The following is a 15,727-nucleotide window of genomic DNA, read 5'->3' as shown; positions in this document are numbered from 1 at the left end:
TGATACCCTATCTCTTTTAGAACTAATTGGAGGAAGAAGAGGTGAAGGTTTAACAATGCACTTATTTTAGGAAGAAATAGACTCGTGTGTACATACATTTATTTGGACAGTAAAATTCAGGGGTCACCAGAAATTAGTAGCTGCTTAAAAATAATTTCTTGCTTAATGTGCTAGAGTTTTGATCATTGGTAATGTTTGCAGTCTTGTTACTGGGCCCTTTCTCTACAGCAATTCTCTGTGTACAGGAAGTAAAAGGGAGAGGTTTGCAACTTACACTGTTTTGTTCTATTTGCTTTTTCTAGTGTTGGTAATGCTTTTGGACGTTCTTGGTTATTAATGTTCTCTTTAAGGCTTATTCTAATAAGCAAAGTCAAGGGCATCACATTGTAAAACAAAACTAAATTTCTAAAGGAGACCTTTCCTCAGCTGTGAATCGAACCTACCAAAAATGAACTGAACAGAAAATAATGTTTGATGATAAAGTTTCCCATTTTGGCTGTACGATGTTGTTCCTGGAAGTTCTTAAAGCATGCAGGAGTATTCTTTAGATTCTCACGTGGCACCTACTGTATTTGCATGTATGCCAAGTAATCGCATTGGGAGGATTGAAAAAACAGTCCCTACAGGGGAAAAACAACTTCCAGTTTCCTCAAAATACTTCAGGGCTCCGACCGTTAGCATACTGAGAAGATGCAGCTACTTTTGTGTATCTTGGGCTTCAGGAGCCCAGGTCATAAATCTTTGAAAACAGAGGATGCTGTTTGTAAAACTGAGGGGGGTAAGGGTCAGAAAGGTAAGTTAAAGCCAAGTCTGAATGTTAGGTGTTACACTGGAAGTACCGGAGTGGTGGTGAGTTACTGTACGTGTGGATTTCTGTTTTCCATAACCACAGAATTGTCTAACTGGTCTTTCAGAGATTTTACCAGAGATTTTACCAGAGATTTTAGAGATTTTCTCCTCTAAAAATTACTTGGCTTCTGTGCCTGTCTAATACATTTTGGAGATGTGCTAGAAATACACTTGGGGCAGTGGAAATGCTGTTTAGGTTTATTCCACATATCCATCAACTTCCAAGTGTCTGGGGATTGTGGAAGAGGGCGTGATCCATCAGCAAGTTTGGTTCTTTCCCTGGCCTTTGGAGGCGAACCAGCTTCTGTTGTGGAGGGCTCATAGGACAGGATCGGTGCCAGCGTGCTGCCTTCAGCCAGCCTTTGTTTAGCTCGTGGTGTTTGGGTGATGGTAGCTTTGCACCGCCTGTGTTTTGGACAGCAAGATTGCCTTTGCTGTCCCGTGGCTTAGGAGGAAATTGCAGCACCATTTGGCACTGTGCCTTCTCCGCAAGTCGGGCTGCGGTGCTCAGAGGGGTTCACAGCATAAGGAACACAAAAATACTTGGTGTCCCCTTTTAAGGTGGTACACTGTCACTAGGAGAATGGTGTAGTTTTTCCGCCCTTACAAGTTGGATCCTGTATTCCAGGTGTCCTTTGTGGGAACTGATGAGGAGAATCTGTGTTACCTGTTGCTTTTCATTAATGCTTTGTCTTGCAGCTTCCGAATGTGTGTAGGGGCAGTATCAAACAGCCTGGGAATCCCGCTGTTTTTAATGTATGGCTGCATTGTGAAAAACACATACAGCACTGCCTGTTCGGTTTGGAGCAGTATCTGTGGAGTCTAGCTAAGTGTGACTCTGATAGCGACAGTCATTGCCCCTTCCCTGCAAAATCCTTCTTTGCTCTGATTTTCTTCTTTCCCTAGGGAGTCTAGAAGAATATCAAATAAAGAGACAGAAGATGTGTCAGGTTTAGCTCAGCCTTCGCAAATACAAGTATAGAATCCAGGGAACTAACACATGGCAGAAGTGTAAAAAAAACAAATAAAATGCCAGTGTGTATTCCCTCAGCGCAGAGGCTGTCTTTGTGACTCCTAAGGTATGCATTGTGTAGGAAGCGCATCCTGAACTGGTCCCCCCACAAGCTGTTGGCATTATTTCAGTGAAGGATCTTTCTCTGCTGTATTGCTCCGTAGGGTTGGGTAGTTGAAAGAGAAATTAAATCTTGAAAAAAAAAAAGAAGATAAGGTGACAGTTCCTTGCTTTTCTACATTAAGAAAATTTGGGTTTTATGTCAGATGTCTCCAGCAATAACAAAAGCATTCTAAGATGTTGTGTAAATCCAGAATATTCTGTAAGCAAGCACTGTATGGTATGAACCAGAAGTTGATACCGACTCTTGTTACATCAGTGGTGTGACTGTAGTTATCTGCCAAAGGGAAAACTGCATAAAGCTAGGACCCATTTCCTAGAAAATCATCTACTGGCTATGTATTTTCCAGATGACATCTGTTTGTTGACTTTTATTACTCAATAGTGGAAAAGGAGGTAGTCTTGCTTCACATCACTGAAAGCCCTTCATAAGCTATTTGCTACAGCCAAGGCCGTGGAACAAATGTAGGAAGGGAACTTCTGGAAGGGGGAGGTTCTGCACTCACTTCCTAGCGTCCAGCTTCAGTTTGGATTTTCAGTGAAAAAGGAAGCCTGAGCTGAAGGTAGTTTCTGCCCTATAGCTTCCTTCAAGCTTTCTCTGAAGAAGAATTAAATCATTTCCTGGAAATATGTTTTAGGCCAGTATCTTTTCAAATTATATTTATCCAGTGATTTTATTTTATTTTTTTAACATTCTTGCAGTTCAGTCCTTGGAAAATTCTAGGATTTTGTGGAGATAATTCAGGCATTTGGGGAGTAGAGAACAACTTCTGTAAACTGTACCTCTGAAATCCAATCCAAAGGATGGTATTCCTGAGATTCTGCACAGTTGTTTTTCCTAGAAAGATGAGTCGTGCACGCATCCCTGAAGTGTAAATGTATGATGGCAGTTCCCAGAGGAACTGGTAACTGGCAAGTGCCTTATTTCCCAGAGAGCATTTTCAGTGGCTGTTTCACCGAAGAGGATGTTTTAATTGAGTAGATGTCCTTGAACAAGCGGGTTTAGCTCGCTTCGTCAAAATAGGAAAGACTGGTTTTTGTTTGTTTTTCCTAATAGTGGCAGGTGTTTCATAAATATTTGCATTTCAGTTATGCATGCTTTGTCACATCTCTCCAGGAGATACCTGACTAATAAATGCTTTCATGGGTTATTAAACGATGTACTTCGGAACTTGTCAGGGAATGCCTGAGATAACGGACCCTGTGGTGTTTGAAACCAGGATTTGTTTTGTGCTTGGGATAGATATTCTGCTGTATTGTATCCTCCCTGGCCTTGGTGCGGTGCAGTGGGCTGGCCCCAGGTGCTGGGAGAGCACAGCGTTGGCTGCAGGACCCCGGGAGCTGGGAGGTAGGGGTGGGCAGAGAGCCACCCCCAATAGATTGCCGTCCTTTTTTCCAGGGCCTTTATGGGGTTGTGTGAGCCAGTACCTGCATGTGTTTTCTTTGTTCCTTTTCCTATTTCTTTTCCCTAGCGCATCCATTTACTCAGCCTACAAAATCAGTACTATGGCTTGCTTCTAGGTTTGTAACCACTGTCTATTTTCATTTTTTTAATCTATTTATTTATTGATCCACCTATTTATGCAAGGGGGTGAATGGAATGAGGCAGATGGAAAGACCAGATGCCGATTTCATTTCTAAAAGAGAGGACTCTGAACCTGAGACTTCAGCTCAAAAGAGAGGGAGATCTTCCTGCTCAGGAAATTTCTCCTATTTATTCTCCCCATCTGCTCTTATTGTAGTTATGTAATTTCAATTTAAGGAGAATTCTTAATTCTTTTCTCTATCGTTAAGTATTATTGTGGCTTGTCTAATGTGGATTTATTCTTGCTGCTCTAACATTATTCAAATTGGTGTAGCTCCAATGCCACTATTTAGTATTTACATCATACTACTGGACCAACAACAAGTCATAATTTCCTTCCTGGGCCTCGCTGGAAGACTTTCTGTTGCCTTCAGGATCAGTGTGCTGGAGTACTGCCACTCTGGTTTCAGAGTGGCCAGGCCTGCATGTTTCTAGGTCAGCAGTGACTGGTACATACATGTTTATACGTATAACTACCACTGCTAATTTATTTTTTCTTAATAGATACAAAGTGATTTTAAAGCACTATTGGCCTGAGGTTACCAGAAATATCTCTGGGCCCTGCTTTCATTTAATTTCTGCTGCTGCTTTCTTTTACACCAGGAACAACTGTCGAGCAGAAGCACGTTGTTTCAGTCACGGTCCCTCAAGATCGTTCTAGAGCACGGAGCATCAGACGTGGTGGACCATAAATCCTGTTAGGTAGCTACCCCAGGCAGACTGCAAGCAAAATGGGTTTAATTTAGGCGTCTTTTGGTTTGTATGTCAAATCATTTGCCTCTTTCGTCTAGCTCTGTTTGCAAGTGAGAGCAACGAGGCCTGTGCCCATCTTCCCTTTCACAGCAGCAAGGCACGGCACGTAAAGTCAATGTCATCTTTTTCCAATGATAGCTGTGTTCACATCTTGACTTTAAGTTCCTTCTGTTTCAGGAAGGCAGATCTTTATGCGAATGCCACAGGGCCTGACAAGTTACAGCTTTGCCAGGCTTACCGGTCTGTTGTGTCTGAGGTCTTTTTAATGCTTTGTCACTTCTTGCTACTCTGAGAGACCAAACTTCAACAGCTTTAAGTTTTTTGTTGTCAAGTCCAGTTTCCATTCAGAGACCAGAAGTTATCCTCAGCAGGTGCACACCGAAAGGTTGGAGCACTGTGCCTCTCTCTGCACTTTAAGATCTTTTGTTACTGCTTATAGGCAACCTTGTCCTTAACAAAGATTAAGCCTTGGTATGAAATCTTCAATCTTCAGTTTACGAAGCTGTTAAGCTAATAATTCTAGTAGTTTTTGTTGGCTTTTGTACTGAGAGACATCCCAGTGCAATCGTGATGAATGATTTTTTTTTTTTTTTTAAATCCTGTAATGCATTTTCAGTATGTGTTTATGGTAGCAAGTCAGTCAGAATGCATCACAATAAAGAGCTGATTTTGCAGTTGCTCCTTTTAAACGTGCAGCGGTGCCTCAGTCCAGAATGTGGACACATATGTAGAACAGTTTTCTACTTCAACTCTGTGCTTTAGGAAAAAAAAAAAAAGTGTGTATGTGATTCTAATGTAAGTGCTCTGAGCTGCTGCATAACAGAGATGTGAGCAGATCAGAGATGGGGAGGGCTGGCTACGTTGTTCCTTAGGTACAGAAGGCTTTGAAAGCCTCTGATGCCCAGTTTCTTAGTTGTTTGAAATGTAGAGAGGCGTAGATCACAACCAGTGTAATATGACTCTGGGTTCACTTGTCTTCCCTGCCTCCCACTACTCCTGCATTTCCAGGGACATCAGAAAATATTCTGCAAGGAACTCAGCGTCATTGACTAGGCAAAAAATTCAAAGCTTTATTAACAGACATTGTTGCATTCCTGTTTCATACGGGATAAAGCCTTTGACTCTTCCAGACTAGCAGTACGCAAGGAATATTACCGTTTTAACACTCTCCCCATCAAGTGGAAGATTGTTTTGTCTTATTTTTTTCTGTCTTCATTAAAAACTGTATTTTACTCTGTACTATTTTACTCAAATAGTGTCTAGATCAGCAGATATTTGCATTCCAAATAACAAATTCCTTCCCAGACAATTTCCATTAATCTTAGGGTTTTCTCAGTATTTCATCATTTTGTAAGTAATTTGGTTGATATTAAATATACTACATTGTTTGTCTAAATGTCATTAAATGTCATACTAAGTTTTTTTTTTTTTTTTTTTTTTTACTGTTTTGTATAAAGATGAGAGAATAGTAGTCTCGAATCAAAGCATACGGCAGTGATTGTCTGTTGGCAGAGAGGAGCAGAAGTTACCCACCGGTAGCAAAGAACAGTATATGCAAGAGTAGTTCTAGGACCACCAAGTGATCCTCCATAGTAAGAAATACAAGTTAGAAAAAAGCAAAAACAATACATAGATTTATTTAACTACCTTTTTCACAGTGTTGATTTCACAGCTGGTTTTGCCAGCTGTTGTTGGCAGTGCCCACTTCAAGATTTATGATGTCTGTTCACTAGTAAATGAGCATTCTGACTGTTACAGGATAGAGATTTGTGACGAAAACCTCAATTTCCTATTTTGAACTTGTATATGGTTCCGTAGTATCTGTGGGCTTCTCCCCTTGTTGCCCCCCCCAGCAGCTTTTCTGTTAAGTACCTGCTGAATCTGGTACGTTCGCAGGGTGGTGGTTGCAGGCACCACAGGGCTTCACACCATTTTCAGGTAGTCTCCATGCAAAAATACAGCGTTTTGTTTGTGTAAGGTTCTGTGATGTCTACAGAGTCTGAATTCCTGATGCAGTGGAAAGTAATGTAGAAAGAGTTCTATAGAGCCAGTAAGTTTGAATGTAGTGTGTTCTTCCACAACCAAAACCCAGCAAATAACAGAAAGGGGATTGGGATTGCTTCAGCCGTCTCACAAAATAGGCTAGAAACAGGGATTGGGCAGAGGTTAGCTGGTGTTTTGTTGGATGTATTTCTTTTATATATCTATATATAGACTCTTTTCCCCCTGTACAGGTAAAGATGAGCACTAACCTTTCTAGTCAGCAAGCACTTGAAGTGACGCGTTTTGTGTTAATACTTATATGTTTGTTGGTTTTTGAATCATCCTTTGGTGTTAATTCCAATTTAAAGACTTTTGACACTGTCATGTTCATCTGCGCAAGTTAATGGTTCCATCTACAATGATTATTGTATCAGTTATTGCTGTGTTGTGTGAAAAGAACCCCTGCAAAAGTCAGTGCTAGAAATTTGGAAAAACAAGCAAACAAAAACAAAGGCATCTTAGAAAAATAGCGTAATCTGTGTGTTTAGATTCCAGCAAATGGACTTCAAATGTTAACTGCTCCCTTCTTTTCATCCACTACCATTAATTTATTTTAAAGATTCAGTTTAACCACCAAAGTAATTTCCTTTTTGGAACTGCTCAGGCCATTGGCCATTGCACACTAGTTAGCACAGACGCATCTGAAGTTCCAGGAAACAGTGTGTTGAAGGAAAGGTGTGCACAGGATGGTGCATTGTTTATCCTGCAGTGCCCAACTGCTTGATTTTCTTCCTACTACTCCTACCTGTATGGTTTTCACAGAGTTTTAATTGCCTTTAAATTTGACTAAATCTGTTCTGCAAGTACAGCAACAGAAAGAGAAGTAATAGCATTGTAGTTAAGTATTTCTAGAAATGGTCAAACTACGTTTTCAGTTTGAAATGGGTTTAAGTGCAGCAGTGGGTTTTGGTGTTGTGGGTATTGAAGCTGTGTTTTAGCTGTGTTGGAGGAAATTATGGAAGAAGGGAAGGCGTTTGTTCTGAGAAGTCAAAGCAAAAAACACACCATAGTTTTTTATTATTATTATTATTATTATTATTATTATTATTATTATTATTATTATTATTATTATTATTTTGCAGTGCAATTCAAGTGCGTATAATGACTTTTATTCAATTTTTCTTCACAAGAAAATCCTAGTAGTTTTTGGGGTGTTAAGTGTACTATAATATGTATATGCTTGTGTATGAAAATGTAACTGGTGGAAAGAAATATTGTGTGGCTTTGTTTTTATTGTGCTGTTGGACAGACAAGGGAGATAATATTATGTAATTTTATTGTATTGATATTTTTTCCTCCTACAGAGAAGATGGGGAGCTTGAAGATGGTGAAATAGATGATGCAGCTTATGAAGATGTGAAAGAACATGGTTCAAAAGGTGATGATAAACAGAAAAATGAGAAAGGACATAGAAAATCACGGAAGAAACGCAAAAAAGAAAAAGAAAAGAAAAAGTCAAAAAGGAGAAGACGGGATAAGCATAAGGTTAGAAAATGCAAACCAGAGTATTGAAAGTGCTTGTTTTAGTTCCAGGTTTCCGGATTTAGACGAGAATCCAGGAAACGAGAGAAGTCTAAAAATGGTATTATTACTATTTAGGCAGTTTTTGGACTTAAGTGCATTTTTTGAGTTTCCTATCTTACCAATGCATTTCAGTATTAAAGAATTTAAGTAGACCTTGACATGTGGCAGTGCATATTCATGTATTTCAGTGATAGTTTGTGTGGAGTAAGAGGTCATAAATCATTAAGTAATCCAGCCGTAGCACATTTCAAATGATAGCATAGAAACTTACTTGTTAGCTTTGACTAAGTGCATTTCATAAACTTGGTTTTCGTCAGCTTGTCTTTAAAAGAAATGCATAATCAGATTGGGGGTTTAACTATATTATTTGTGATACACATTTTCATTGGATGTTTATTTATTTCAACATTTCTCTTAATTGCAGTTTACAAAACACATTTGGGAGCCTTTTGCACTTTGACATTGTCAGTGGTTGTGGCAGTTCTGACATAAAAGACCAAAGTGTTAAACCACTTCTGAAATTGTTTATATCTTAAGCAGCAATATAACATAAGCACTGGCCACTAACAAAGGTCGTGGCAGCACAGGGAGTGAGAACTTCTTTACAATAACAAGCATACTGTAAATTTCTCAATTTCATTTGTTCGTTTTCTTAGCATACTTATGGAAAGAAAAGATTTCGTGCCAGTTGAGTGAATTCTTCAGTACACTTAACCTTAAGATAATGCATAGAACGTATTTTAGTTGACTCTTAAGTAGATGCAAGAGATTCACAAAACTTTCTCCTAAAAAATTAAACTTGATTGCCATTTTCTACAAATCACAGAACTATAGTGTTCTGGTATGGTTTTGAGAAGGGGAGCAGAAGAATTACAATTGATTTGTTTGCAGCTAGTTTCCCCTCTAAATCTTCTACAAACCAATACTTCTAAATGCTCTTGTAATGGAATAATGTTGAGTTTTCTCCCAGCAGAAACTGACGGGATGCCAATCTATTCTATAGTCATAGGCAAGTTTCTAGATGTCTCCCAGATTTTGTAGCCTTCCAGCAGCATCTCTGCTATGTTGCAAAGAAGAAGGTCTCAGAGAGAGAAACCCAAGGGAAACTGATAGAACCTAGAGTAACCACATAACCCTCAAGGTTTTCATTCGAAAGCCTTATTGGATCAAATCTCTTTCTCTGATAAAGAGAGTGGGTCGTCACACTGTGCTTTCTTTGGTCTCACCTAGAGGCGGATGTTTGTTAGAGTTAAGAAAATAACTGCCATATTTTGAGCTAGGGGTATGTTTAAGTTCACATGCAGCAAGCCAGTTACATAGTAAATTATGTAACAACATTTTAGAGAATTATTTTCTTCTGTTTCTTTTTTTTTTTTTCTCCAGCATAACTCCCCTTCCAGTGATGACAGTTCAGACTACAGCCATGACTCTGATATTGAACGTTCCGAAAGATCACATAAAAAGAGTAGCAGTTCTTCATACAGAGATTATGATTCTTCATTCAGTCAGGTAGTATTTTTTTTAAACTTGATTTCCCGTGTATTTATTTGGGTGCAATTTTAAAAATGTAAATGTTTTGTTTTTCGAAGGCTGACTTGATCAAAGAGCCTGTTCTCACAGATTTCAGGAAGTACGTATAGTTCTCATCTCCTGTGGGTAGATTTCCAAATGTAAAGTGGTATCTGTAGCATGAGTGTAGGTGTTGTAAACAAGGTTTATGCTATTTTTCTTCTATCAGGTGATTATTAAGATATCTTTACTGTTGCCTACCTCGGATTTAGACGGTACTAAGGAAACAGCTCTTGAAAAGTCACCTTTAAATATCTAGAATTGCTGCTGCTTTCTGATAGCTCAATTTGTCCTGGCTTTTCTCAGTCTGTGCAGCTCAATAGCCCTTCTGAGACCACTGGGTGAAATAGAATGCTATTCTCTAAAGGTGAGATAGAGTAGTTAGAGGCTTGTTGGAACCGTATTACTTTGGAGGAGAGGAGACTTTCCTTTTAGCCTGAAACCATTCCAGAAAGCTCTAAGCCAGCCTGATTTATTAGCGAACTGAAGATCTTGTCTGCAGAAACTGGAGAAGGGACAGTGCTGGCTTAGGAGGGGTCAAAAGAAATATTTCATCCTGACTGTCAGAGACAGGGCAGATTGCATCATCTGTGTCCAAGATTATCAGGATATGGAGATCATGAGGGAAAGATTTTATTTTAATCATAGTTCTAATTAACCTTTCAGATATTGGATATAACAAGTTAAATTTTAATTCTGCCTGCTGTTACTAAGAGAGAACTCTGTTATTAATGTAAACATAGGATTCTTGTTTCAGTCCCGCTGACTTTCCCTGAATGGATACTCTTCAAACTGTTGAACACTGTACACCAAAGTAGCCTGAGTTCCAAGAAGCAGCTCAGTTGCAGACTCCACAAGTTAATCAGCTTTGCTTCTTGACAAATGTCCAGTAACTTCTCAAATTCCAGCAAAACAAGCATTAAAGAATCTTGTTGACACGCAGTATCAGCACAAAGTCTCCCAACTAAGTGTGAAAGTCTTGTATTTAAAATTGTTTGCATATTATATTGCCTATTGTAATATAAAGTAAATATCTAAACATAGGAATGCCACTATGCATTCTTATATATGTGATCTAAGCTCAACTGTGAAGGATCTGAATATATTTGTATGTGATTCGAACATGTTCTAATCAGTATTTTATTTTTTACTCACGCTGTTTGTTTTTAGAAGAACGTCTTTACAGATTAGAAGTAGTACTTAGAAATGCTTAGGACTGCATACATTAAAATTCTTTGTCAGCCTCTCTGAGAAGCTTTCTGGAGAATAAATCCTGATGCTGTTCTTTTGTTTAAAACAAAAACAAAAAAAAATTTTTTTCCCTATTTTGATGCACTCAGAGTCAAATGTATTAATTTCTACTGAATAACTGATTTCTGTTGTTTATTATTAATGCTTGTTTATGCAGATCTGTAGACAGCATGACAATAAGAGTAAAAACAATTGGTTTTGTAGAGCAGTTTGGAGGGGTGGTGTTTGAAATATTGAGTTGCTTCTAAACAATACAATCCCTTTCATACAGCATGGACACGTATCAGGAAATTACATGAGTTCACAGAAAATGCAACATAAAAAAAATGTAAAAAGTAAGGAGTATGATGACTATAGTCATTACAGTGATGAAAACTTTGGTAATTATAACGAGGAAGAAAAAGATGAAGATTTTGCCGATCAGCTTAAACAATACAGGCAAGCTAAAGAGACCTCCAGTAGTGATTTAGGACCTCCATTTCCGAAAGAACCAGTGAAAAAACAGGGGATGAAAGGGATCCAGAAAGGTAAGATAATTTGAATTGTTAGCTGTAGTAATGGATGGCAGTAGCAGTTATATCATGCACCATTTCAGGATGTTTGTGTTGAGAGCTGAATGAGGAGAGCTGCAAGCAGTGGCTTTCCTGTGAGGTAGCAGCTTCTCATCAGCAATGGTATGCTGTTTATTGGGAAGGAAGAACATCATAGGGTTGCACTGTTGCATTTATCGAGGAAAAGATCGAATATTGGGTATTGTCTGTGTAGTAAAAAAATAAATAAAACCTTACCAAAAAAAAAAAAAGCTCTTGATTATGTAACTGACTAAGGAATCATAGGGCTGTGTCATAAAGTGTTTTTCTGGGGCATTTCATGAAAGTCTGAAATGGAACTTGATGCAGGGGAGGGGAAGGAGTATGTATTAGGTGAATTCCAATATCCAGTTTAGGCCCTGTGTTTGTGTGTATGTGTGTGTATATATGTATATAAAATTATATAAAGTACCTAGAAGTTTTGATAGGTGCCTGAATACATTGATCAGCTTGCCCTGTAAGTATGCTAAGATCCTTTTATTTTTCTTTTCACAACTTTTATTTCATTCAAAGCTGGACTGATACAAATTTTGATGAAAAAGTATTCTGAAAGAGTCCTGCTGGCCTTTGTTCATGCCCTAGTTACATAAACTTAGTTATGTAAGCAGTCTTGTTTGCACCTTTCATTTGGTGTCTGATCATTTCCTTAACATGGCAGTGCAACTCGTTAAGCTAGCTTACATCTCTGGTTTCTGTATTATGAAGGGACTTCTGACTTCCCCCATCTTCTTATATTGCTACCTGTTAGGGTGTGGAAGGTTAGACACAGGAGACAGTGCATACTGGTTTCAGAGGTATCCTGATCTGCCATCTAGAAATACTTCACTTATTCTCTTTGCTTTTTCTATTGAGATACAAGGTTGGCATCAAAGTTCATATTTCAGAAACTGTTGATTCAGTCAGTTTGCAAAATTGTCTCCCTTTAACTGTGGCTAAAGGTTTGTCTGACAAACAAAATTTGAGTAGGATATTGTATGACATAACTATCGGAATAGTTCTCAAGAAAATGTGGTGTTACACAAAGCTAGTAAGCTTTCTTTCATTTACTACTGGGGTGATCTTTTGTGTTCTGTTTTGGTTCAGAACAAAATAAATTGGCAAAAGATTGTTAGAATCTACTTAGCTGAGACAAAAGTGTTCCTTCATGTGCTGCTTGGTAATGCTGCTTCAAGAGCTGTCTGCAAGTCATCTGGAATCAGCCTTGCTGTTGTGGGGTGGCTACCACCTGAAGCAGATGTGATGATGTCTGCAGAGCTTTGTTTTTATTTGGTTTTAAGTTAATGAGAAAGCAGATGGATACCCCGTCTCCATGCTTTTAGTTGAGGCCATGCCTACTGGCATGCTGATAGCTATAAAAGTACGGCCTTGAGGCTTCTAAACAGTTGCCATTAAATATTATTGCATTCAGAGTTGTTCTGTTATATTCCTTAGGTTATGATCTCTAGTTTCTGGGATGTTGTGATGCATGTGTGTGCGCCTGGGTGCCAATTGTACCGGTTAGTTCTGTGTTCAGAAAGTGTCCACATAGCACACACATATTTTAAGTGTTTGGGCTAGTTAGTCACATGTCTGCACTTCTAATTGTGAGAAGCTGCTTTGAATGAGATTAATTTTATATTCAGTTTATCAGTCTGCTACTGATTTTGAAGAGCTTTTCAAAGAGGAGGCAGTTGCATAGAACTATAACTGGTTGGTGTAGTTCTACTTGCCAAGTCATGATTCAAGACAGTATTTGGGAATTCAGACTGCAAAAAGATATTTAGCTTTATATTTGTCTGCATTTGTTGTCACTAGGTAACTGTCTGTACTTTCTGAGGTCATTTAAAAAGGTCGTTGCTGTTTTTCAGGTATTTCTCAAAGAGGTAATAATTACAATGTTGGTCGAGGGCGTGGAATGCAGAAGAAATTGAAGCGTAAAGATCGTGGAAGGGGAAGAGGCAATAAAGGGTCTGATGGCTTCCATGAGGTATGTGGAATTAAAGTTGACTTTCTAATGCAGTTGTTTCAAATGACTGGACATCTTGTTTTAACAGAAGACTATTTAAAAGTACATGGTTTTTCGCTTTTTGTTCTTGTCTCTAGAAAAGTCAGTTTCCCCTTAAAAGAATTTTACTGCACTTGATGTACAAAGTACAGTTGATAACTTAAACTAATAGATCATTTTCTTGTTTTTCTTGGAAATAAAAAAAAAAATAACAGAAGTGGTTTATGAGCTTTGATTTTGAATAGCTTATGAGCTTCCATGTTAACTGTTTCTAAAAGATGACATTTTGCTACTACCAATCCACCTCAGTTTTTTCAGTGGAGAAACTGGATGGCTTCACATGTTTTGCTAATTTTCTTCTGAATCATGAAGGATTCTGCTTCTTTCCAGAGCTATGGTGGTGGAAATGGAAATGTATATGACCTTGGTTTTGGCTTAGTAATTATTTATTACAGGAATTACCAATTATTGTTATAGGAATTAGAGAAAACTTGGTGTTTGATATTGCCATGGTATTAATAAATTTGTCACACCAATCTTCAACTATCTAAATGAAAAAAACAAAACAAAACAAAACAAAAAACAAACCAAAACAAAACAGAATTGCTGATTAAAAGATCAAACCCATCCATGGCTGAAAAACATCGTTTAAGCAAACTCACATTCAAATGTATACAGCGCATTGAGATCAGATTCTGATTCTGAGGCAGTGGTAGTTTATCTTTCTCCCTAAAATATCTGCGGCTCTCCTCCCTCCTGCACTGAAGAATACACGTGGCTGGCTTCTTGCTGACGCAGTAATGCGTGGTTCAGCCATGGTAATTTATCTTTGTGCTCTGCAGATGGCCCAGCTCTCGTGGGCTCCCGGGTGGTCCAGATCAGATTTTCCTTTCCCTGCCCTGTATGTGGTAGGGAGAAGGGCAGCTGTTGGATCTGTTAGGATGATGCTTGTTCATAGGACTCCTCCTTACTGGTGCTGCCGAACATGCCCTGTCATCCAGCTCTGTCTCCAAGCTGTGGGGAAGGGTGGAGACGAGGAGGCAGCTGCAGGCAGGCCCCAGCAGGGCTAGGAGACAGAAAACAAAAAGCTGGGCTCCTGGCTGCAGCGAAGTTATGAGTTCTGCCACGCAGATGCCGAGTTGTGTGGTGGGGTGACTGATGAGATTCTTCTGCCATGCAGCTGCACCCCCGGGACTCTCAGTGACACAACTGGAGCATTTCAACCTTCCTTGAGCTGTTGTTTCAAGTGCTTTGAGGTGTGGGATGGTAACTGACTTTCAGTGCTCTCAGAAAGGCTCAGGGCATTGTTTTTGTTTGGTATTTGAATTAATCTTGAATAGGATCAAGTAGTGGATTCAGAACTTCTTTGTTTGGGGCAGCTGAGATTTCTCTGGATTTAATGTGTTCCAAGTAGAGATGGGATCTCCACTGACCCAGGAGTGGTGTTCCTAGCCCGAAGCAATGTTCAAGACGTTGCTTCTCAATGTCAACAAAATCCGCTAATTGTTCTTCGTTTTAATGTTTTGTGACATTGCTTAATTTGCCAAGCAAACTGAGTGCAGACACAAGATGTGCTGATGCTCATGTTTTCAATTTGATTGCTGTGAGGAACCACATCCATTCCATTTCAGAAGTTCCTACTCAGCAGTCAGAGCCCTGCTCATTCCTGTGGAAATCAGAAATTGGAAAAGCTTAATTTCCCTCTATTGGCAGATCAGTAGGAGACCACCTACCATTGCAAATAAGGCATAAAAATCATGTGAGAACCAGGTAGAGGGGGAGGTTAGATTAAATATAGCTTTATAGCTGAGGTGGTAGCCTAGATATCTGGATGATTGTTCAGCTTCCGACTCTGCTACAGGCATTACTCCTATATTCATGTACAAATTTATTAAAATAGTAAAAACAGGAATTTGTTTGAACTGAACACCACGCGTGGTGGTAACATGGGGTGATAAGGTTTGATTACAGTATATTTATGAAGGAAATGCAAAGATGAGGTGGTTGATGGTTCAGGATTTTCTCAGCAGCAAGAGCTCCTGCACCACCAGTGCTGCTGCTCAGTGCCCTCTGCTGCTCTCTTCCCAGAAGCACTGGTGAATCGCCATTCCCAGCCACGTGCCTCAACTCTCCCCACTCATCACATGGGGAAGCAGCAGCTCTGTCACAAAGGGCAGTGCAGTTTGGGTAGAGAACAGCAGAAAAAGGTGGACCCTGGGGGAGGCATTCTGGCCAGGGTACCTGGTGCTGGAACAGGGTGTTGTCTTTGAAAATGCCAGGCATTAATCAATGTGCTTACCGAGCTGACTGATGAGGATTAAAGGCTGACTCCTGGTGGCCAACAAGCTGCTAGCACTGCATAGTTCAAGGAAAAACTAGGAAATGCTGTGTTTGGGCTCTTCTGTAACTGAATGTTATTTTACGTTAAGGCTTGCAGGGGTGGCATG

General features: G+C 39.3%; 1 protein-coding gene across 2 annotated transcripts in view; it reads left to right on the top strand.

Moving 5' to 3' along the window:
* ZC3H6 (zinc finger CCCH-type containing 6) overlaps positions 1-15,727 on the top strand; it is a 31,051-nt gene that overhangs the window by 6,296 nt on the left and 9,028 nt on the right. Inside the window, exons 2-5 of one of the 2 annotated variants that reach the window (XM_084515891.1) lie at positions 7,667-7,847; positions 9,270-9,395; positions 10,978-11,233; positions 13,144-13,262. In XM_084515891.1, the coding sequence (XP_084372017.1) occupies positions 7,667-7,847; positions 9,270-9,395; positions 10,978-11,233; positions 13,144-13,262 (682 nt within the window). Of the gene's footprint in view, positions 1-7,666; positions 7,848-9,269; positions 9,396-10,977; positions 11,234-13,143; positions 13,263-15,727 lie in introns of those variants that run through there. The other variant, XM_084515892.1, reaches the window with a different exon arrangement.

The sequence above is a fragment of the Aythya ferina genome, assembly GCF_964211825.1.
Source record: "Aythya ferina genome assembly, chromosome: 3".
Lineage (NCBI taxonomy): Eukaryota > Metazoa > Chordata > Aves > Anseriformes > Anatidae > Aythya > Aythya ferina.
This window is presented reverse-complemented; position numbering and strand designations above follow the sequence as displayed.